The sequence below is a fragment of the Oncorhynchus mykiss genome, chromosome 21 (genome assembly GCF_057628025.1).
Source record: "Oncorhynchus mykiss isolate SJ-2025 chromosome 21, ASM5762802v1, whole genome shotgun sequence".
NCBI lineage: Eukaryota > Metazoa > Chordata > Actinopteri > Salmoniformes > Salmonidae > Oncorhynchus > Oncorhynchus mykiss.
This window is the reverse complement of record NC_143042.1, coordinates 54,560,001-54,583,671: the sequence shown is the minus strand read 5'-3', so window position 1 is coordinate 54,583,671 and position 23,671 is coordinate 54,560,001. Positions and strand designations below refer to the sequence as shown.

Below are 23,671 nucleotides of genomic sequence, written 5' to 3'. Positions count from 1 at the left end.
AGATCTCAACCCCATAGAAAATCTTTGGAGGGAGTTGAAAGTCCGTGTTGCCCAGCAACAGCCCCAAAACATCACTGCTCTAGAGGAGATGTGCATGGAGGAATGGGCCAAAATACCAGCAACAGTGTGTGAAAACCTTGTGAAGACTTACAGAAAACGTTTGACCTCTGTCATTGCCAACAAAGGGTATATAACAAAGTATTAAGATAAACTTTTGTTATTGACCAATTACTTATTTTCTACCATAATTTGCAAATAAATTCATTAAAAATCCTACAATGTGATTTTGTGGAATTTTTTTTTCTCATTTTGTCTGTCATAGTTGAAGTGTACCTATGATGAAAATTACAGGCCTCTCTCATCTTTTTAAGTGGGAGAACTTGCACAATTGGTGGCTGACTAAATACTTTTTTTGCCTCACTGTATATAATCTTAATTTCATTCCTTTACTTTAGATTTGTGTGAAATAGGTGTAACAGACTTTACGTCCGTCCCCTCGCCCCGACCTGGGCGCCAACCAGGGACGCTCTGCACACGTCAACAGTCGCCCTCGAAGCATCGCTCCACAAAAGCCGCGGCCCTTGCAGAGCAAAGGGGAACCACTACTTCAAGGTCTCAGAGCAAGTGACGTCAGCGATTGAAACGCCACTAGCGCGCACCACCGCTAACTAGCTAGCCATTTCACATCGGCTACACTCACCCCCCCCCCCCCCCCCCCTTTTGACCTGCTCCTCTTTCCGCAGCAACCAGTGATCCGTGTCAAAAGCATCAAATCAAATCAAATTTTATTTGTCACATACACATGGTTAGCAGATGTTAATGCGAGTGTAGCGAAATGCTTGTGTCCCCTGTAAATCAATGTCGTGAAATTGTTAGATATTACTGCACTGTTGGAACTAGAAGCACAAGCATTTCACTACACTCGCAATAACATCTGTTAACCACGTGTATGTGACAAATAACATCTGTTAACCATGTGTATGTGACCAATAACATCTGTTAACCACGTGTATGTGACCAATAACATCTGCTAACCATGTGTATATGACCAATAACATCTGTTAACCATGTGTATGTGACCAATAACATCTGCTAACCATGTGTATGTGACCAATAACATCTGTTAACCATGTGTATGTGACCAATAACATCTGCTAACCATGTGTATGTGACCAATAACATCTGCTAACCACGTGTATGTGACCAATAACATCTGCTAACCATGTGTATGTGACCAATAACATCTGCTAACCATGTGTATGTGACCAATAACATCTGCTAACCATGTGTATGTGACCAATAACATCTGTTAACCATGTGTATGTGACCAATAACATCTGTTGACCATGTGTATGTGACCAATAACATCTGTTAACCATGTGACCAATAACATCTGCTAACCATGTGACCAATAACATCTGCTAACCATGTGACCAATAACATCTGCTAACCATGTGACCAATAACATCTGTTAACCATGTGACCAATAACATCTACTAACCATGTGACCAATAACATCTGTTACATTTGAAGATATCCCTCTAGTGGTGTGGGGGCTGTGCTTTGGCAAAGTGGGTGGGGTTATATCCTTCCTGTTTGGCCCTGTCCGGGGGTGTCCTCGGAGTGGGCCACAGTGTCTCCTGACCCCTCCTGTCTCAGCCTCCAGTATTTATGCTGCAGTAGTTTATGTGTCGGGGGGCTAGGGTCAGTTTGTTATATCTGGAGTACTTCTCCTGTCCTATTCGGTGTACTGTGTGAATCTAAGTGTGCGTTCTCTAATTCTCTCCTTCTCTCTTTCTCTCTCTCGGAGGACCTGAGCCCTAGGACCATGCCCCAGGACTACCTGACATGATGACTCCTTGCTGTCCTCAGTCCACCTGGCTGTGCTGCTGCTCCAGTTTCAACTATTCTGCCTTATTATTATTCGACCATGCTGATCATTTATGAACATTTGAACATCTTGGCCATGTTCTGTTATAATCTCCACCCGGCACAGCCAGAAGAGGACTGGCCATCCCACATATGCTCTCTCTAATTCTCTCTTTCTTTCTCTCTCTCGGAGGACCTGAGCCCTAGGACCATGCCCCAGGAATACCTGACATGATGACTCCTTGCTGTCCCCAGTCCACCTGACTGTGCTGCTGCTCCAGTTTCAACTATTCTGCCTTATTATTATTCGACCATGCTGGTCATTTATGAACATTTGAACATCTTGACCATGTTTTGTTATAATCTCCACCCGGCACAGCCAGAAGAGGACTGGCCACCCCACATAGCCTGGTTCCTCTCTAGGTTTCTTCCTAGGTTTTGGCCTTTCTAGGGAGTTTTTCCTAGCCACCGTGCTTCTTCACCTGCATTGCTTGCTGTTTGGGGTTTTAGGCTGGGTTTCTGTACAGCACTTTGAGATATCAGCTGATGTACGAAGGGCTATATAAAATACATTTGATTGATTGATTGATTGATTGATTAACCATGTGTATGTGACCAATAACATCTGTTAACCATGTGTATGTGACCAATAACATCTGCTAACCATGTGACCAATAACATCTGTTAACCATGTGACCAATAACATCTGTTAACCATGTGTATGTGACCAATAACATCTGTTAACCATGTGTATGTGACCAATAACATCTGTTAACCATGTGTATGTGACCAATAACATATGTTAACCATGTGTATGTGACCAATGACAATTGATTTGATTTGCACATGAATTACAGACACACAAACACTTTACTGACTCTACTTTTACATATATGTAAAACTCACACATCCTGTAGGCAAACTCGACCCCAACTCACTCACAAATATACTGTACACACAGATATGCGCACACACCTTCCAATGACCTATATGTGTTACAGGATATCCCCCACCCCCTAACACACACACTTTAACACACACACACACGCACACACACACACACACACACACACCTCAGTGGTCTGCTCTGCTGTGAAATGAGGAATGAGCATAATGTGTTTCCTTCATACACACAGCGATTATTGGAAAAAAAGCACTGGACACACACCCTGTTTCTATTCTCTGTACTTCCTCTCTCCCTCTCTTTCCCCCTTTATCCCTCTCTGTCACCTTGCCCAAGGCTGTTTGAGTGCTCTCTCCTCCCTCCCTCCCTCTCTCATCCCTCTCTCATCCCTCCCTCTCTCCCTCTCTCATCTCTCCCTCCCTCTCTCATCCCTCTCTCCTCCCTCTCTCTTCCCTCTCTCTCTCATCCCTCTCTCCCTCTCTCCTCCCTCCCTCTCTCATCCCTCCCTCTCTCATCTCTCCCTCCCTCTCTCATCCCTCTCTCCTCTCTATCCTCTCTCATCCCTCTCTCATCCCTCTCTTCCCGTCCTCTCTCTCTCATCCCTCTCTCCTCCCTCCCTCTCTCATCCCTCCCTCCTCCCTCCCTCTCTCATCCCTCCCTCCCTCTCTCCTCCCTCTCATCTCTCCCTCCCTCCCTCCCTCTCTCATCCCTCCCTCTCTCATCCCTCCCTCCCAACAGGAGTCAATGCACAAACACTTCATGCTGTCCATCAATTCTCTCATATTGCCCCCCCCCCTCAGTTTTAACCCTTCTTTCTCTTTTCCTCCCTTCCTGTTTTCTCTCTCCTCTCTTTTCCTCCCTTCCTGTTTTCTCTCGTCTCTTTTCCTCCCTTCCTGTTCTCTCTCCTCTCTTTTCCTCCCTTCCTGTTCTCTCTCTCCTCTCTTTTCCTCCCTTCCTGTTCTCTCTCTCCTCTCTTTTCCTCCCTTCCTGTTTTCTCTCTCCTCTCTTTTCCTCCCTTCCTGTTTTCTCTCGTCTCTTTTCCTCCCTTCCTGTTCTCTCTCTCCTCTCTTTTCCTCCCTTCCTGTTCTCTCTCTCCTCTCTTTTCCTCCCTTCCTGTTTTCTCTCTCCTCTCTTTTTCTCAATTCCTGTTATTTTTCTCTCATTCATCTTCCTCCCTTCCTGTTCTCTCTACCCACCTCTCTCCCCATCCCTGCATCCCTCTCTCCTCCCTCCCTCTCTCATCCCTCTCTCTACCCACCTCTCTCCCCCCACCCCATCCCTGCATCCCTCTCTCTGGGATGCCCTATTTTCCCATTCCTGGCGCTGCTGTGTTCCCAGAGTGATATTGAAGTGTTAGATCATCAAACACACACGCTGTGTTACACCATCAGTCATTGGATGAGCTGCTTGATGTTGGGCCAAGTGGTTGACATGTTACAGACCTCAGAAAGAGGCAGCAGCACACACACACACAGAGAGAGCGAGCGACACACACACAGAGAGCGAGCGAGAGAGACACACACACAGAGCGAGAGAGAGACGCACGCAGAGAGAGAGAGAGAGACGCACACAGAGAGAGAGAGAGAGACACACAGAGAGAGAGAGAGAGAGAGAGATGCACACAGAGAGAGAGACGCACACAGAGAGAGAGAGAGAGAGAGAGACACACACACACACAGAGAGAGACAGACACAACGACACAGAGATACACATCATCCTCCGCTCTGCTCTGTGCCAAAATATAATGTAACTAAGCTAGCTATCTGTGAAAGGGTTTATGGTCAGTTAAATACACTGGCCAAATAAATCTGTCCCCACACACACAGAGGAAAGACACACACTCTCTCTCACACACGTACACACACTTCATCATTTCTCTGCATATGCTGTTGTTAATCCAGACAAATGGCCCTCTCTCAGGCATCTTTTGTTGCTGCCATTGTTACCATAACAACCACAACCTTTTGGGTTTTTTTGGGGGGTGGGGGGGTGGTTACACTGAAGAGGAGAGATGGAGGATGGGAGGGATGAGGGACAGAGTGAGGCAGGTGTGTGTTACGGGCTACAGACTACAGTAGATGAACAGGTGAGATGATGATTGCTATTTGTTAGTAAGTCATTAACCCTTCTATCAACCACAAGGCCCTAAAAGCTGACAGGACCCTGGCATTAACCAAGCCAAGGTGACAATAAAACACATTGTCCATGTAGCCAATAAAGTTTGCCATATTTGCTGTCTGGGCCCTTCATGTGAATAAATGCTGTCTACAAATAAATCAATGTTTTTTTCTTCTAGAGATAACCAAAAAAATAGTTAATATTTGACTCCTTCAAGCGAGGCTACGAGTTTCGGCTGTCAGTCATTCGATTTGTCCCAAATTACACCCTATTTCCTTGACCGGGGCATAAAATCAGGGTGTCATTTGGGACTGATTAAAATCTGTCAAACTATAGTCTAAACCAACTGTTTATAATGGTCGTTTTACAGAGCCAATGAGAGACCTAGGGAATGTGAACTCTGCTCTGTGATAGGACAGGAGCCAGGATTCCACTACTGGGATATCTGCCCACGTGGAGAGTGAGTATGAAGTTTAGTTGCCCCAGTAACTAACTACCCCCTGGATATACCCTCAGTCCTACAGCCACAATATATATATAGATATATATATATATATATATATATATATATATATATATATATATATATATATATATATGTATAAATAATCCCAGTGAATTTCAGTTTTGGCAAGTCGTTAGTTCATCCTATATCACGTAGCTATACTTTAGTCTACATAATGGACAGAGAGAAAGAGGAGATAGGGAACAAGGGGGTTGGTTAATGCCAACCGTGCCGTGAAGTGGACAACAGCTCGCGAGCCCGCCCTCGCGCACCTTTTCAAAGCGTGTGAGGATGTCACAGGGAGATACTGTATGTTAGGAAGCTAGAGATAGACAGAGAGATATAGGAAGAACAGATGGAGAGAGGGACAGAGTTAGAAAGAGAGAGCGAGAGGGATTGACAACGAGGAGCAGCAATAACAGGAAACACAGCGCGCAGGGCTTTGCTTTCCTACGGAGCGGATGCACTGACCAGAGCAAACAGAAGGGCACGAGAGGAGCGGTAGCCGACACATAAAACGGGAAGAGGAACACTAGAACACCTCAGAACTAACCGGTTCTAACATTCTCACAGAGAGAGAGGAGAGTCGGTTTCCTTGCGGGGTGTTATCCAATTGAGTGAGTTATTGTCTTAAGTCAATTCTACTTTTGGTTCGTCTACACTTGACTACTCCGTATGTCCTTTGCTGTGAGTGCACTGACCTGTGTGTGCGCGTGTCCGTCCATGTTTATGTAGCCTAGCCTATTATCAACTGCGACATACTGTACGTGCACGGATAATTAATGGGTGGCAGCTGCTCATTATGGAGGACTGGCATAATTAGAAATGAATGAAAGCACACAAATAGATAAATACATAAATAAATGCTCATATAAACAGATTAATGAATGCACACAGATGAATAATTAATAGCAGTTTATTTTTGTTATTTTAATTGATATGATTTGTTTCTGTATTTCTTCCGCCAATATGATAATGAGGGGGGCGTCAACCAAACATATGTGGCTGGTATCTAACACACCATTGGTTGATCAATACCACAGTGCCGTTGCACTTGCCTGGGCTGCGTCCAGTATGACATAACGGTGTTCAACATTTAAAGATCATGTTTAACATTAGCACCTCCCACCCCTTAAAAAAATCAATCATGTGTAGAGCATACATGTGTCAGTGTCACTATTTTTTTCCCGACATTAGAAATTGGAGATAAAATCTATTTTATGCTGCTGTGGCGTGAAAACACGCGCCGTGAAAACACACAAATGGAACATTGTCCTACGTAGAATCCGGTGAACAACTTTGTAACACTGAGCCATTGACTGACTGACTACACCAGGTAGCAGTGTTATGGGTGGGTTTCTTCTGACAATAAGACACCGGGCTACAGCCATATGGTTTTGAACCTAGAAGAAGACCGAGAGACGGGAGCAGGCGAGAAGGAGTCGGCCGGGATTGGTGAGAGGAATGTCCAGTTGGACAGAAATGCACGGTAAGCTAATGTTACAAGATGACTAGCTTGGCTACGACTGAAAGTCGAGTTGGCTGGCTAGCTAGTTGCATTTTACAGTCAGATTCTACATTTTACACTTAGGTAGCTAGCTAGCTGCGTTTTACAGTCACTCTACATTTTACACTTAAGTAGCTAGCTAGCTGCGTTTTACAGTCACTCTACATTTTACACTTAGGTAGCTAGCTAGCTGCGTTTTACAGTCACTCTACATTTTACACTTAGGTAGCTAGCTAGCTGCGTTTTACAGTCACTCTACATTTTACACTTAAGTAGCTAGCTAGCTGTGTTTTACAGTCAGACTGTAAATTTTACTCTTAGATAGCTAGCTAGCTAGATAATGAACTAAACTACAAGTATCATAAAATATGACTACCTAGCTAGCTATGGTAGCTAAATTATCTGTCAGATGTAAAGCAAGCAGGATCGTGGCATGTGTCATAAGCAATGCGTGTTGGCTAGCTCATGTTAGCTAGATCACATTAGCTAGTCAAGTTTTATTAGTCGTGTTTACAGGATACGCATGGTATTCGTGGTCCAATGATATGCTTACTTGCAGGTTCCTTCTCGATAATGCAACAACAATACTAAATAAAAGAGAAGAATACGAACATAAAGTAGGCTCAGTAGAATATAATACATATTTTAGCCAAAGTATAATACAGGAAGGCACAATTTATAGTCCAACATTTACATGTGTATTGGGGGGGGGGAGTAATAAGTATATACAGTGCCTTGCGAAAGTATTCGGCCCCCTTGAACTTTGCGACCTTTTGCCACATTTCAGGCTTCAAACATAAAGATATAAAACTGTATTTTTTTGTGAAGAATCAACAACAAGTGGGACACAATCATGAAGTGGAACGACATTTATTGGATATTTCAAACTTTTTTAACATCTCGGACCTGCCTGGTGTGTTCCTTGTTCTTCATGATGCTCTCTGCGCTTTTGACGGACCTCTGAGACTATCACAGTGCAGGTGCATTTACAGTGCCTTGCGAAAGTATTCAGCCCCCATGAACTTTTCAACCTTTTGCCACATTTCAGGCTTCAAACATAAAGATATAAAACTGTATTTTTTTGTGAAGAATCAACAACAAGTGGGACACAATCATAAAGTGGAACGACATTTATTGGATATTTCAAACTTTTTTAACAAATCAAAAACTGAAAAATTGGGCGTGCAAAATTATTCAGCCCCTTTACTTTCAGTGCAGCAAACTCTCTCCAGAAGTTCAGTGAGGATCTCTGAATGATCCAATGTTGACCTAAATGACTAATGATGATAAATACAATCCACCTGTGTGTAATCAAGTCTCCGTATAAATGCTCCTGCACTGTGATAGTCTCAGAGGTCCGTTAAAAGAGCAGAGAGCATCATGAAGAACAAGGAACACACCAGGCAGGTCCGAGATACTGTTGTGAAGAAGTTTAAAGCCGGATTTGGATACAAAAATATTTCCCAAGCTTTAAACATCCCAAGGAGCACTGTGCAAGCGATAATATTGAAATGGAAGGAGTATCAGACCACTGCAAATCTACCAAGACCTGGCCGTCCCTCTAAACTTTTGGCTCATACAAGGAGAAGACTGATCAGAGATGCAGCCAAGAGGCCCATGATCACTCTGGATGAACTGCAGAGATCTACAGCTGAGGTGGGAGACTCTGTCCATAGGACAACAATCAGTTGTGGCCTTTATGGAAGAGTGGCAAGAAGAAAGCCATTTCTTAAAGATATCCATAAAAAGTGTCGTTTAAAGTTTGCCACAAGCCACCTGGGAGACACACCAAACATGTGGAAGAAGGTGCTCTGGTCAGATGAAACCAAAATTGAACTTTTTGGCAACAATGCAAAACGTTATGTTTGGCGTAAAAGCAACACAGCTCATCATCCTGAACACACCATCCCCACTGTCAAACATGGTGGTGGCAGCATCATGGTTTGGGCCTGCTGTTCTTCAGCAGGGACAGGGAAGATGGTTAAAATTGATGGGAAGATGGATGGAGCCAAATACAGGACCATTCTGGAAGAAAACCTGATGGAGTCTGCAAAAGACCTGAGACTGGGACGGAGATTTGTCTTCCAACAAGACAATGATCCAAAACATAAAGCAAAATCTACAATGGAATGGTTCAAAAATAAACATATCCAGGTGTTAGAATGGCCAAGTCAAAGTCCAGACCTGAATCCAATCGAGAATCTGTGGAAAGAACTGAAAACTGCTGTTCACAAATGCTCTCCATCCAACCTCACTGAGCTCGAGCTGTTTTGCAAGGAGGAATGGGAAAAAATGTCAGTCTCTCGATGTGCACAACTGATAGAGACATACCCCAAGCGACTTACAGCTGTAATCACAGCATAAGGTGGTGCTACAAAGTATTAACTTAAGGGGGCTGAATAATTTTGCACGCCCAATTTTTCAGTTTTTGATTTGTTAAAAAAGTTTGAAATATCCAATAAATGTCGTTCCACTTCATGATTGTGTCCCACTTGTTGTTGATTCTTCACAAAAAAATACAGTTTTATATCTTTATGTTTGAAGCCTGAAATGTGGCAAAAGGTCGCAAAGTTCAAGGGGGCCGAATACTTTCGCAAGGCACTGTATATACAGTGGGGCAAAAAAGTATTTAGTCAGCCACCGATTGTGCAAGTTCTCCCACTTAAAAAGGTGAGAGAGCCCTGTAATTTTCATCATAGGTACACTTCAGCTATGACAACAAAATGAGAAAAAAAAATCCAGAAAATTACATTGTAGGATTTTTTATGAATTTATTAGCAAATTATGGTGGAAAATAAGGACCCGGGTGGAATGGCAAATTTCTTCAGCCCCCTTAGGAAGTAGAGACGCTGTTGCAACCTCTTGACAAGACTGGTGGTGTTGTCGATCCATGACAAGTCCCCTATGATGTGGACACTGAGAAACTTAAAACTCGTGATTCTCTCTACTCCCGTAGATGTGGATTGGAGCATGTCCCCCCCTCTGCTTCCTGAAGTCAACAATCAACTCCTTTGTTTTGTTGACGTTGAGGGAGAGGTTGTTGTCATGACACCACAATGCCAGTTCACTTACCTCCTCTCTATAGGCTGACTCGTCGTTGTTGGTTATCGGGCCTACAACCGTGGTGTCGTCATGGAGACTAGATAATGGAGTTGGCGTCGTGCAAAACCCCACAGTCGTTGGTGAACAGGAAGTACAGCAGAGGACTGAGGACACACCCCTGAGGGGCTCCTAAGGGAGTACAGCACAGGACTGAGGACACACCCCTGGGGGGCCCCTAAGGGAGTATAGCAGAGGACTGAGGACACACCCCTGAGGGGCCCCTAAGGGAGTACAGCAGAGGACTGAGGACACACCCCTGGGGGACCCCTAAGGGAGTACAGCAGAGGACTGAGGACACACCCCTGGGGTGCACCTGTGTTAAGAGTCAGTGTGGAGGAGGTGTTGTTGCCAACCCTCTTTCAGATGTAACTCGGAGGTGTAGCCTACTTTCTGAATTAAGCCATCGTGGATACCTAATTTAAGAGGGATGTAAATTAGGCTAGCTAGCTAGCTAGGCTAATTCTATACATCCATCTTTGAAGCAGTTGGGCTGCAAAATTAGGTCTCAACAATCACAGGCATCTAAACTAGCAGCTAACCTAGCAGCTAAACTAGCAGCTAAACTATCAGCTAAACTAGCAGCTAACCACAGTCAAATAAGGAAGATGCTGCCATGATGGAAGAAGTCCCTTGTGAAGCTAGCCACAATAAGGATTAGCCACAATAGTGGAATTTGCTGTTCGCCATAGCAATTGTTAGTGAGATGAGACGTGGTGCCATAATATAAATAACAGCTTAGCAAGCTATAGATTTTAATGATTTCTTGGAGCCTGATGGAGATGTATGGCTGCATCTAAGGCAGGAGATTTGTCTGCATCCAGGTGGAGGCTTGCTTCCAGCAGGAACATGTCAGTAAGTCATGATATTATTGTTTTCTTTTACATTGCATCATAACAAGTTCCTCGGTGTCCACATCACTAAGGACCTATCATGGTCCAAACACACCAACGCAGTGGTGAAGAGGGCACGACAACGCCTCTTTCCCCCCTTCAGGAGGCTAAAAAGATTTGGCATCGGCCCCTCAGATCCTCAAAATGTTATACAGCTGCACCATTGAGAGCATCTTGACTGGCTGCACCACCGCCTGGTGTGGCACCTGCATGGCATCCGACCAGAAGGTTGGGAAAGGGCTTCTAAGTAAGCATTTCACTGTGACGTTTACAACCTGTTGTATTTGACGCATGACAAATAACATTTTATTTTTATTTTTGATAATAGGCAGGGGACCCTGTGCTAGTGGGAGGGCAGCGGTCTCTCTCTTTCTAGGAGACTCGATACCTCTATCCGTCACACTTCAGGTGCTAGATACAGACAGGTCCAAGGACACCCAGAGCCACTACCTGCGATCTCTCCAGAGCACTGGAGTTGTACTCCTCGTGAACCTCCTTCACTGTGGCGGCAGGTAGCCTAGTGGTTAGAGCGTTGGGCCAGTAACCGCAAGGTTGCTAGATCGAATCCCCGAGCATGACAAGGTAAACAATCTGTTGTTCTGCCCTACCACCCTGTTGTCGGCTAGCAACACATCAACAAACCTACCACCCTGTTTTCCAGCTAGCAACACATCAACAAACCTACCACCCTGTTTTCCAGCTAGCAACACATCAACAAACCTACCACCCTGTTTTCCAGCTAGCAACACATCAACAAACCTACCACCCTGTTGTCAGCTAGCAACACATCAACAAACCTACCACCCTGTTTTCCAGCTAGCAACACATCAACAAACCTACCACCCTGTTTTCCAGCTAGCAACACATCAACAAAACCTACCACCCTGTTTTCCAGCTAGCAACACATCAACAAACCTACCACCCTGTTGTCAGCTAGCAACACATCAACAAACCTACCACCCTGTTGTCAGCTAGCAACACATCAACAAACCTACCACCCTGTTTTCCAGCTAGCAACACATCAACAAACCTACCACCCTGTTTTCCAGCTAGCAAGACATCAACAAAACCTACCACCCTGTTTTCCAGCTAGCAACACATCAACAAACCTACCACCCTGTTTTCCAGCTAGCAACACATCAACAAACCTACCACCCTGTTTTCCAGCTAGCAACACATCAACAAACCTACCACCCTGTTTTCCAGCTAGCAACACATCAACAAACCTACCACCCTGTTTTCCAGCTAGCAACACATCAACAAACCTACCACCCTGTTTTCCAGCTAGCAACACATCAACAAAACCTACCACCCTGTTTTCCAGCTAGCAACACATCAACAAACCTACCACCCTGTTGTCAGCTAGCAACACATCAACAAACCTACCACCCTGTTTTCCAGCTAGCAACACATCAACAAACCTACCACCCTGTTTTCCAGCTAGCAACACATCAACAAACCTACCACCCTGTTTTCCAGCTAGCAACACATCAACAAAACCTACCACCCTGTTTTCCAGCTAGCAACACATCAACAAACCTACCCCTCTTTATCCACAGACTGTTTCGAGGAAGGATGCAACTATCACTGCTTTCAAAGGCCACAGTCAAGTTTTTTTGTATAAACAACTTTTTAAAATGTTTTATTGTTAATTGTAAAAACAAAATTTTAACTTTTAAGAGCTTGTGATTCAAAAGGTCTAAGGTAAATTTAAGTCTCATGTCCACGGTAAATTCCTTTTTATTCATGTATATCCGACACAACACAGGCTTGTCAACTAAAATATATATCCCAGACAAGACTGAAGAATGGTACAAGTCGACAAAGTGACTATAAGTCAGTGCTTGTGTCCGCAGCTGTTGGTATGAATTTGAGTGGTTACAATACAATACAGTACATGCTGAGAGACTACTGCTGTACTCCCCGAGTAAGGCCCTTGTTTCCGGGTACCACTGAAGGCCACAGTCTTCAGCCAAGGCAGCTTGAAGATGTCACACATCCAAGCCCATTTCACAGCATGCAGTGGCCCTGATACATTGATTACCTTTCATCACCAAAGACATGTTAGCATTTACTGCACATGTTGCTGAACGATTCAATCTTTTTTGTTAGTGTCATTGATGTATGGAAATTCAAAATACGATATTCAGTTCATAAGCATTGACTGTAATACCTCTTAAGGATCGGGGTAGGCAACCCTGGGCTTGGGTTGCCGCAGGCACTTCATGTTTTTGTGTGTGTTGAATTTAGGAAATCACTGAACTAATCAATTAGCATAGTTGGGGCCTCCCAGGTGGCGCAGTGGTGAAGGGCGCTGTACTGCAGCGCCAGCTGTGCCCCCAGAGACTCTGGGTTCGTGCCCAGGCTCTGTCGCAGCCGGCCGTGACCGGAAGGTCCGTGGTGCGACGCACAATTGGCCTAACGTCGTCCGGGTTAGGGAGGGCTTGGCCGGTAGGGATATCCTTGTCTCATCGCGCACCAGCGACTCCTACCTGCCTTCCCTACACTCTAACCACTAGGCTACCTGCCGCCCCTACACTCTAACCACTAGGCTACCTGCCCCCCCACAGTCTAACCACCAGACTACCTGCCCCCCCTACAGTCTAACCACCAGACTACCTGCCCCCCCTACACTCTAACCACTAGACTACCTGCCGCCCCTACACTCTAACCACTAGACTACCTGCCGCCCCTACACTCTAACCACTAGGCTACGTGCCACCCCTCCACTCTAACCACCAGGCTACCTGCCCCCCCCCCCCCCTGCCTAACCACTAGGCTACCTGCCGCCCCTACACTCTACCCACTAGGCTACCTGCCCCCCCCCCTACACTAGCTGGCTAGTTAATGGAATTTTTTTAGCAACTTTATCAATCAGATGAATAGCTAGCAAATGTATCCGTTCACCAACGTGTAACTTGTAGCAGCTAGCTGACACCAAGTTTTCGATGCACGCATCCACACGGGAAAACGGGTAACCTGGAGATACGTTGTTCTCCGCAGCGGCCAGCACTGCCACGGGTCTATGTGAAGATAGCCACAGCAGGGGCCAGCACTGCCACGGGTCTATGTGAAGATGGCTACAGCAGGGGCCAGCACTGTCACGGGTCTATGTGAAGATAGCCACAGCAGGGGCCAGCACTGCCACGGGTCTATGTGAAGATAGCAGGGGCCAGCACTGCCACGGGTCTATGTGAAGATAGCAGGGGCCAGCACTGCCACGGGTCTATGTGAAGATGGCTACAGCAGGGGCCAGCACTGTCACGGGTCTATGTGAAGATAGCCACAGCAGGGGCCAGCACTGCCACGGGTCTATGTGAAGATAGCAGGGGCCAGCACTGCCACGGGTCTATGTGAAGATAGCAGGGGCCAGCACTGCCACGGGTCTATGTGAAGATAGCCACAGCAGGGGCCAGCACTGCCACGGGTCTATGTGAAGATAGCCACAGCAGGGGCGTATTCGGTTCGCCTTCTAAATAAACGAACGGCACTGAAACTGATGCAAACGGAAACAAAACAAGTGGAATCATGCAATATTTGGACTAAATAACACGCTTGGAATGTTGCTATATGACTCAAAACAAAACACAATTTAACTTGACAGAAAAGGACAAATCAGTTAATCGCCCTGTGGATGTATTAGACTTAATAATTGTATATTATTTTTTGTTTAATATTTTTATTTAACTAGGCAAGAAATTGCATTAGGGGCATACTTTATGCACTGTACAGCCTTAGCCATGGATCTTGGTTCTGTGAAATGGAGTTTCAGGCTATTCAGTGACACCCAAAGAACACAACTTTGAAGAGTTTGCACAGATATTAGCATTGTAGCTGATATCAGCATTGTAGCTCATATTAGCATTGTAGCTCATATTAGCATTGTAGCTGATAGTAGCATTGTAGCTGATATTAGCATTGTCGCTGATATTAGCATTGTAGCTCATGTTAGCATTGTAGCTCATGTTAGCATTGTAGCTGAGATTAGCATTGTAGCTGATATTAGCATTGTAGCTCATGTTAGCATTGTAGCTCATATTAGCATTGTAGCTCATATTAGCATTGTAGCTCATATTGCAGGACTTTGATTGTGGGAGTTCACCTCCCCAGTCAGTCTATTTGTACCTATTGGACATTAATATTGCAATGTACAGACTTTTATTGAACCTTTTTATTTAACTAGGCAAGTCAGTTAAGAACAAATTCTTATTTACAATGACGACCCCATTTTACGGACCCAATAGGTATTAGCCTAGTCAGTGACACCCAAACGAACACAACTGTGAAAAGAGATCGAATTTGAATAATTGATATTCACCTATTTTTAAACTGTTGGATTATATAGTTAATGTTGCAACGGAATTATTAATAACCCCCTACCATGGTGACTGATGTGACCTGTTCGCTGTACCGTTAAACTGCCACACGTTTAGTTGAATGAATTTATGGATTATAGCTAGATTAAAATCCTATTTAAAATGTCACTTTTCTCTTTTGTCTGTCTGTCTGGTCTGTCTGTGTGTCTGCTTGCCTTGCTCTTTCCTGTCCGGCATGTTTGTCTATATGTGATAGAAGTACAGTGAAATGTGTGTGTGTGTGTTGTTATCACTGTCAAGTAGAACTACTGCTTTCACACTGCTACCTCTCTACCTCCACTGTTGTCATCTCTCTCTGTCGTGGGGGGGGGGGGGGGGGGGGCACTGTTGGGGTAAAACATCTGAATAAACAGTCAGATCTCCCTCGATAAATTCTAACAGCCACACATAACTGAGTGTTATGGGTTTAGTATTTTCTCTGAAACATTCAGTTTGTCACACCTGAGTGTTCCAGGTGCCTGATGTGGGGTGTAAGGTACGGACGGTCACAATGGGGTTCCTATCACTTTTAAACACAAACTTGATTTCTAACCAGTTTAATATTTTCTCTCTTTCCAGAAACAGTCATCGACGAGGAGAATAGAAGGTTCCATGGATTCCCCTTCTGATCTGTCTGGTCGTCAGTCCTCCCTCATTTCTCCCTTTGACCTTTACCCTGAACCCTCCACCGCCCTTGACCTCCCCAGACACCTCACACCCTCTGGAGGTGGGCACGGTGCACCCTACCCTGGAGCCAACCCCTCCTACCCCCTCATCCACCACCTGCTGCAGCCTGGTGGAGCCCCCATGAGGTCCGGGGGGGAATTACACCTAGACAGATATAACAGAGTAGAGGAAGGGATGGAGGAGGAGGAGGAGGAGGAGGGGATGGGTGGACGGTTGGTAGGGGTGGGGGGGAAGAGGCTGAGCGGTGACGCCCTAGTGGCGGACTGGAGTTATGACATGATGAGAGTGAAGCGATTGAGACTGGAGAGTCTAAATAAAGGAGATGGAGAGATAGGCTTAGAGGAAGAAGAAGAAGAGGAGGAGAAAAGGAGGAGGAGTGCGGAGAGGGGGAACAGGGAGAAAGGGAGGGAGGGGAGGAGAAGGGAGAGAGAGGAGCTGAAGGAACAGTTGGAAGAGGCGAGAGGAAGACTGAAGGCCTTGCAGGAGAAAGTATGGAAAGCATTCGGAGAGAGACCCGCTCAGGAGGAGAAGAAGAGGTGGACCGGAGGAGAGCAGGAGGAGGATGATGATGGAGAGACGGACAAAGAGGAGGAGGAGACAGCAGAAGGGATCACTGAAGAGGAGGTGGGAGAGGAGGTGGGAGAAATAGACAATCTCTCTCTTCCCTTCATCCCCTCTTCTCCCCACTTCCAAGGCATCTCTAAACAAGACCGAAAAGCGAGGGATCATGAGAAAAGGAGTGAAGAACAGAGGAACGTGAATGGAGGAGGGGGGGTGTTTTTGGAGGGGGTTCTGGAGAGGGCGGCAGTGTGGATGGGGTGTGGGGTGGTGAGGGGGGAATGGGAGCGTTTTGGAGGGGAGCAGAAGTTTGCCCAAGCTTTGAAACAGGAACTGGGAAGCGCTGTAGCTCGAGTCATCGATAGTGTCCTCCGTCTATACACCCAAAACAAACCTCTACCTCCCTCCATTCATCCTTTCACCCTGTCACCCAGAGAGGGAGGGAACGAGGGAGGAGGCGGAGGAGGAGTGTGGGCAGCCCTGAGAGAGAGGAGAGATAGAGAACGGGGTGGAGGTTCACCTCCCCACTCAAACAGAGCTCCACCCCCCCACCAGGAACAATCTGAAGCGTTGCCGTTGATTACCCGTCGCCCTGACAACCGCCGAAACCATCTTCTACCCCTCAACAACCACCCTAACAACCAAACTAAAAACCCTCTTCTCCCTCCTCACCCCTTCCCCTCTCTCTGCCAGCCTCACCCCCCTCACCACCACACCCACCCTGCCCTCCTCCCCCCCTCCTCTTGTCATAAGGACTCCTCCCCCTTCCTCCCGCCCTCCTCCTGCCCGCTCCCCCTCCCCCTCCTCCACTACACCATGCAACAGCTCTTCACTCGTTCTCTCTCTCACCTTCATCCTCTCCACAAAGGGAACGTTATGAACTCTGAGGCCTACATGGAGGGGAACCCTTTCCCCCCCCTCCTCACCCCCTCCTCCTCTTCCTCTCGTCCCTCCTTCCCTCCGCTCGCTGTGATGGAGGGATTGGACCGGCTGGATGGAGGGCTGCAACATCATCATGAGAGGGATGGAGGGATGAGAGGAGGAGGAAGAGACGGTGGGATGGATTCTGGGATGTATCTTGGTCCGGGTTCAATATCCTTTTTTTTTTGGAGGAGGAGTGAGAACAAGTGTGTGTGTGTGTGTGTGTGTGTGTGTGTGTGATCTCCGTGCTACTCCTTAACCATGGTTACTCTCAGGAGGGTTTGACTCCCTGTCATCTGAAGAAAGCCAAACTGATGTTCTTCTACGCTAGATACCCCAGCTCTAACACACTCAAGACTTACTTCCCCGATGTCAAGGTATCACACACACACACACACACACACACACACACACACACACACACATGGACTCTACAAGGTGTTGAAAGCGTTCCACAGGGATGCTGGCTCATGTTGACTCCACAAGGTGTTGAAAGCGTTCCACAGGGATGCTGGCTCATGTTGACTCTACAAGGTGTTGAAAGCGTTCCACAGGGATGCTGGCCCATGTTGACTCTACAAGGTGTTGAAAGCGTTCCACAGGGATGCTGGCTCATGTTGACTCTACAAGGTGTTGAAAGCGTTCCACAGGGATGCTGGCTCATGTTGACTCTACAAGGTGTTGAAAGCGTTCCACAGGGATGCTGGCTCATGTTGACTTCAATGCTTCCCACAAGTTGTGTCAAGTTGGCTGGAAGTCCTTTGGGTGTCGGACCATTCTTGATAAACACAGGAAACTGTTGAGTGGAAAAACCCAGCAGCGTTGTAGTTCTTGACACAAACCGTCGCGCCTGGCAGCTACGAACATACCGCGTTCAAAGGCACTTAAATATTTTGTCTTGCCCGTTCGCCTTCTGAATGATACACACAGACACACATACTCTCTCTCTCTCCATTACTCTCTCTCTCTCTCTCTCCATTACTCTCTCTCTCTCCATTACTCTCTCTCTCTCTCTCCATTACTCTCTCTCTCTTCATTACTCTCTCTCTCTCTCTCCATTACTCTCTCTCTCTCCATTACTCTCTCTCTCTCCATTACTCTCTCTCTCTCCATTATTCTCTCTCTCTCCATTACTCTCTCTCTCCATTACTCTCTCTCTCCATTACTCTCTCTCTCTCCATTACTCTCTCTCTCTTCATTACTCTCTCTCTCTCCATTACTCTCTCTCTCTCTCCATTACTCTCTCTCCATTACTCTCTCTCTCCATTACTCTCTCTCTCTCCATTACTCTCTCTCTCTCTCCATTACTCTCTCTCTCTCTCCATTACTCTCTCTCTCTCTCTCCATTACTCTCTCTCTCTCTCTCCATTACTCTCTCTCTCTTCATTACTCTCTCTCTCTCCATTACTCTCTCTCTCTCCATTACTCTCTCTCCATTACTCTCTCTCTCCATTACTCTCTCTCTCTCCATTACTCTCTCTCTCTCCATTACTCTCTCTCTCTCCATTATTCTCTCTCTCTCCATTACTCTCTCTCTCTCTCTCCATTACTCTCTCTCTCTCTCTCCATTACTCTCTCTCTCTCTCTCCATTACTCTCTCTCTCTCTCTCCATTACTCTCTCTCTCTCTCTCTCCATTACTCTCTCTCTCTCCATTACTCTCTCTCTCTCCATTATTCTCTCTCTCTCCATTACTCTCTCTCTCTCTCTCCATTACTCTCTCTCTCTCTCTCCATTACTCTCTCTCTCTCCATTACTCTCTCTCTCTCCATTATTCTCTCTCTCTCCATTACTCTCTCTCTCTCTCTCCATTACTCTCTCTCTCTCTCCATTACTCTCTCTCTCTCCATTACTCTCTCTCTCTCTCCATTATTCTCTCTCTCTCCATTACTCTCTCTCTCTCTCTCCATTACTCTCTCTCTCTCTCTCCATTACTCTCTCTCTCTCTCTCCATTACTCTCTCTCTCTCTCTCCATTACTCTCTCTCTCTCTCCATTACTCTCTCTCTCTTCATTACTCTCTCTCTCTCCATTACTCTCTCTCTCTCTCCATTACTCACTCTCTCTCTCCATCCTTCGCCCATGAGTATTCTTAGTTTTTCCTCTGGGTTCAATTTGTAAAAATGTGGAATATATGTAGTCATTTCTGTGAATAATGAGTCTCTTTGTGAGGAATATTTATCACAGTAAAGGAGAAAGTGCATCTCTGTCTCTACCTCCCCTGTCATGCAGTGACCACATACACACTCCTCTTTGGGTAGCCATGTCTTTTTATGTCTGCCGGTTTCTGTTGCCAATCGGTGGTCACTCAGCCTGTACTTGGTAAGGATCTGTCTCTGCTTCGTATCTCTGACAGAGTAGAGATAATCAGCCAATTCATATTCTCTGTTTAGGGTCAGATAGCAATTTAGTCGGCTTTGGGATTTTGTTTTGTTTTTCCAGTATTGTAAATATGATTCCTTTGATTGGTTCATGATTTTGTTTATTGGAATTCTTTCTTTTGAAGCAGTGCTGGTGTCAGCTTGGTTGGTGAGGTCCAACACCAGCTGACTGAGAGGGCTCGTTTCTGGGCTTAGCTCTTGGGTTTGAAGTGCTTTAAATTGCAGACTCGAATTTGGACTTGAATTTAGATGTAGCCAAAATTTTTATGATCTTTTCTGTATTTTCATTATTACTGGAAAGCGGCCCAATTCTGCCCTACATGCATTAGTTGGTGTATTTCTCTGGACTTGTAGGATTTTCCGACAGAATTCTGCATGTAGGGCTTCAATTGGATGTTTGTCCCACATTTTAAAATCCAGTTTATTGAGTGGCCCCCAAACCTCACTTCCATAAAGTAATCCTATTGGTAGGATTACACTGTCAAATATTTTAGTCCAAATTTGAATTGGGATGTTGATTTTGAATAATTTCATTTTTATTGCATACATTGCTCTGCGGGCTTTTTCTTTGAGTGCCTTCACTGCCATATTAAAGTTTCCCGATGCAAATCTGGTCAGACCAAGGTAGGTGTAATGTTTTGTGTGTTCAATTAAGGTGTTGTTCAGGGTGAATTTACATTTGTGTTTCTGACATCTGTTTTTTTTTGGAAAATCATGATTTTAGTTTTTTGGAAATTTACTGCCAGGGCCCAATTATGGCAATATTGCTCCAGAATATTAATGTTTTGTTGAAGACCTTCTTTGGTTGGTGATAGAAGTACCAAATCATTAGCATATAGCAGGTATTTCACCTCTGTGTTAAATAGTGTGAGTCCTGGGGCTGCAGTCATCAGCATATAGCAGGTATTTCACCTCTGTGTTAAATAGTGTCCTGGGGCTGCAGTCATCAGCATATAGCAGGTATTTCACCTCTGTGTTAAATAGTGTCCTGGGGCTGCAGTCATCAGCATATAGCAGATATTTTACCTCTGTGTTAAATAGAGTCCTGGGGCTGCAGTCATCAGCATATAGCAGGTATTTTACCTCTGTGTTAAATAGAGTCCTGGGGCTGCAGTCATCAGCATATAGCAGGTATTTCACCTCTGTGTTAAATAGAGTCCTGGGGCTGCAGTCATCAGCATATAGCAGGTATTTCACCTCTGTGTTAAATAGAGTCCTGGGGCTGCAGTCATCAGCATATAGCAGGTATTTCACCTCTGTGTTAAATAGTGTCCTGGGGCTGGAGATTGGTCCAACATGTCTGCTAATTCATTGATATAAATATTGAAAAGATTTGGACTCAAACTGCAGCCTAGTCTCACACCTCGACGTTGTGAAAAAAATTCTGTTCTTTGGTTTTTGATTTTTATTGCACACTTGTTTTCTGTGTACATACATTTTATTAAGTCATACACCTTACCACCAAGCCCACTTTGTAGAATATTGTAGAATAGCCCTTCATGCCAAATCGAATCAAATGCTTTTTTAAAGTCAATAAAGCAAGCAAAGATTTTGCCCTCTTTTTTTTGGTGGACGTGTTTATTAATTAGTGTGTGTAAGGTGTATATATGGTCAGTAGTGCGATGGTTAGGGAGAAAGCCAATTTGACAATTACTTATTACATTTTTTTCTTGAAGAAAGGTTTGAATTCTTGAATTCAAAATGCTACAGAAAATCTTTCCCAAGTTACTGTTGACGCAAATTCCCCTGTAATTATTGGGGTCTGATTTGTCTCCACTTTTGTGGATAGGGGAGCCCCTGGTTCCAGACATCAGGGAAGCAGCCAGAAGTTAAAACCATGTTGAACAATTTCTCTCTCTCTCTCCATGACTCTCTCTCTCTCTCTCCATCTCTCTTTCCCACCTGTTAGTTCAACCGCTGCGTGACCTCCCAGCTCATCAAGTGGTTCAGTAACTTCCGTGAGTTCTTCTACATCCAGATGGAACGCTTCGCCAGACAGGCTGCCCGCGACGGTGCACCCTGCCTGGGGAGAGAGGGCAGAGAGCCCCCCCTCCGCCTAGGGAGAGAAGGCAGAGAGCCCCCCCTCCGCCTGGGGAGAGACACGGAGCTCTATCGCATACTAAACATGCATTATAACAAGAGCAACGACTATCAGGTAGGTGTGAGGGGTGTAGGGACTAGCTATCTGTCACTGTGTATCTCTCTTATACATGCACATTGAACGTCTCACCCTCCCTCTCCTCCTTCTCTCTCTCTCTCTCTCTCTCTCACCCTCCCTCTCCTTCCCCCTCCTTCCTCCTCTCTCTCTCTCTCTCTCACCCTCCCTCTCCTCCTTCTCTCTCTCTCTCTCTCTCTCTCTCTCTCTCTCTCACCCTCCCTCTCCTTCCCCCTCCTTCCTCCTCTCTCTCGCTCTCACCCTCCCTCTCCTCCCCCCTCCTTCCTTCTCTCTCTCTCTCTCTCTCTCTCTCTCTCTCTCACCCTCCCTCTCCTCCCCCCTCCTTCCTCCTCTCTCTCTCTCTCTCACCCTCCCTCTCCTCCCCCCTCCTTCCTTCTCTCTCTCTCTCTCTCTCTCACCCTCCCTCTCCTCCCCCCTCCTTCCTTCTCTCTCTCTCTCTCTCTCACCCTCCCTCTCCTCCCCCCTCCTTCCTTCTCTCTCTCTCACCCTCCCTCTCCTCCCCCTCCTTCCTCTCCTCTCTCTCTCTCTCTCACCCTCCCTCTCCTCCTTCCTCCTCTCTCTCTCTCTCTCTCTCTCTCTCTCACCCTCCCTCTCCTCCCCCCTCCTTCCTCCTCTCTCTCTCTCTCACCCTCCCTCTCCTCCCCCCTCCTTCCTCCTCTCTCTCTCTCTCTCTCACCCTCCCTCTCCTCCCCCCTCCTTCCTTCTCTCTCTCTCTCTCACCCTCCCTCTCCTCCCCCCTCCTTCCTTCTCTCTCTCTCTCTCACCCTCCCTCTCCTCCCCCCTCCTTCCTTCTCTCTCTCTCTCTCACCCTCCCTCTCCTCCCCCCTCCTTCCTCTCCTCTCTCTCTCTCTCTCTCTCTCTCTCTCTCTCTCTCTCTAGGTTCCTGACAGGTTTGTGGAGATAGCAGAGTTAGCACTGAGAGAGTTCTACACGGCGATACAGACTGGGAGAGATAGTGACCCCTGCTGGAAGAAATCCATCTACAAAATTATCTGTAAACTAGACAACCCTGTTCCAGATAGTTTTAGACTGCCTGGATGTCCAATGGGCTGAGGAGAGGACACACACACACACAGAAAACACAAACACAATGCGCAAGGGACACACACACACACACACACACACCGCAAGGGACACACACACTCGAAAAACACACACACACCGCAAGGGACACACACACACAGAAAACACACACACAATGCGCAAGGGACACACACTCACGGAACACACACACACAATGTGCAAGGGAAACACACACACACACAGAACACACACAAACCGCAAGGGACACACACACACACACACACAAACCGCAAGGGACACACACACGGAACACACACACAAACCGCAAGGGACACACACACGGAACACACACACACAAACCGCAAGGGACACACACACACACTGCATGGAACGCACATCGTATGGGACATCCATGCTCTCTCTCACACACACACTGAATGTCTCTGGTTGTCTGTCGCTTATAGTTCGCTTGCTCTTATTGGCTGTGTTACTCAATACCACGTCTGGGTTCAAATAGTACTTAGCGTTTGTTTTGTTTTTTTGCTCGCTTGGACTGCCAGACTATTATATTAGTTCCATTGCAACTGGTAAACTCAAAACACAGAAAGTATTTGTAATGATTTCAATTAGCATGTGAGGCCATAGAGTTGGAGAGAGTTCTCCTCCTTTGTAATGAT

At 46.0% G+C, this 23,671-nt stretch overlaps 1 protein-coding gene across 1 annotated transcript; it reads left to right on the top strand.

Moving 5' to 3' along the window:
* The first annotated feature begins 5,626 nt into the window (after nt 1-5,626).
* On the top strand, nt 5,627-23,273 carry LOC118942962 (uncharacterized). Its single transcript, XM_036958316.2, has 5 exons — nt 5,627-6,013; nt 15,830-17,587; nt 17,686-17,793; nt 21,705-21,950; nt 22,851-23,273. Exons 2-5 carry the CDS (start codon nt 15,863-15,865, stop codon nt 23,022-23,024), a joined length of 2,253 nt encoding a protein of 750 aa, XP_036814211.2. The 5' UTR covers nt 5,627-6,013; nt 15,830-15,862; the 3' UTR covers nt 23,025-23,273.
* The last annotated feature ends 398 nt before the right edge of the window (nt 23,274-23,671 follow it).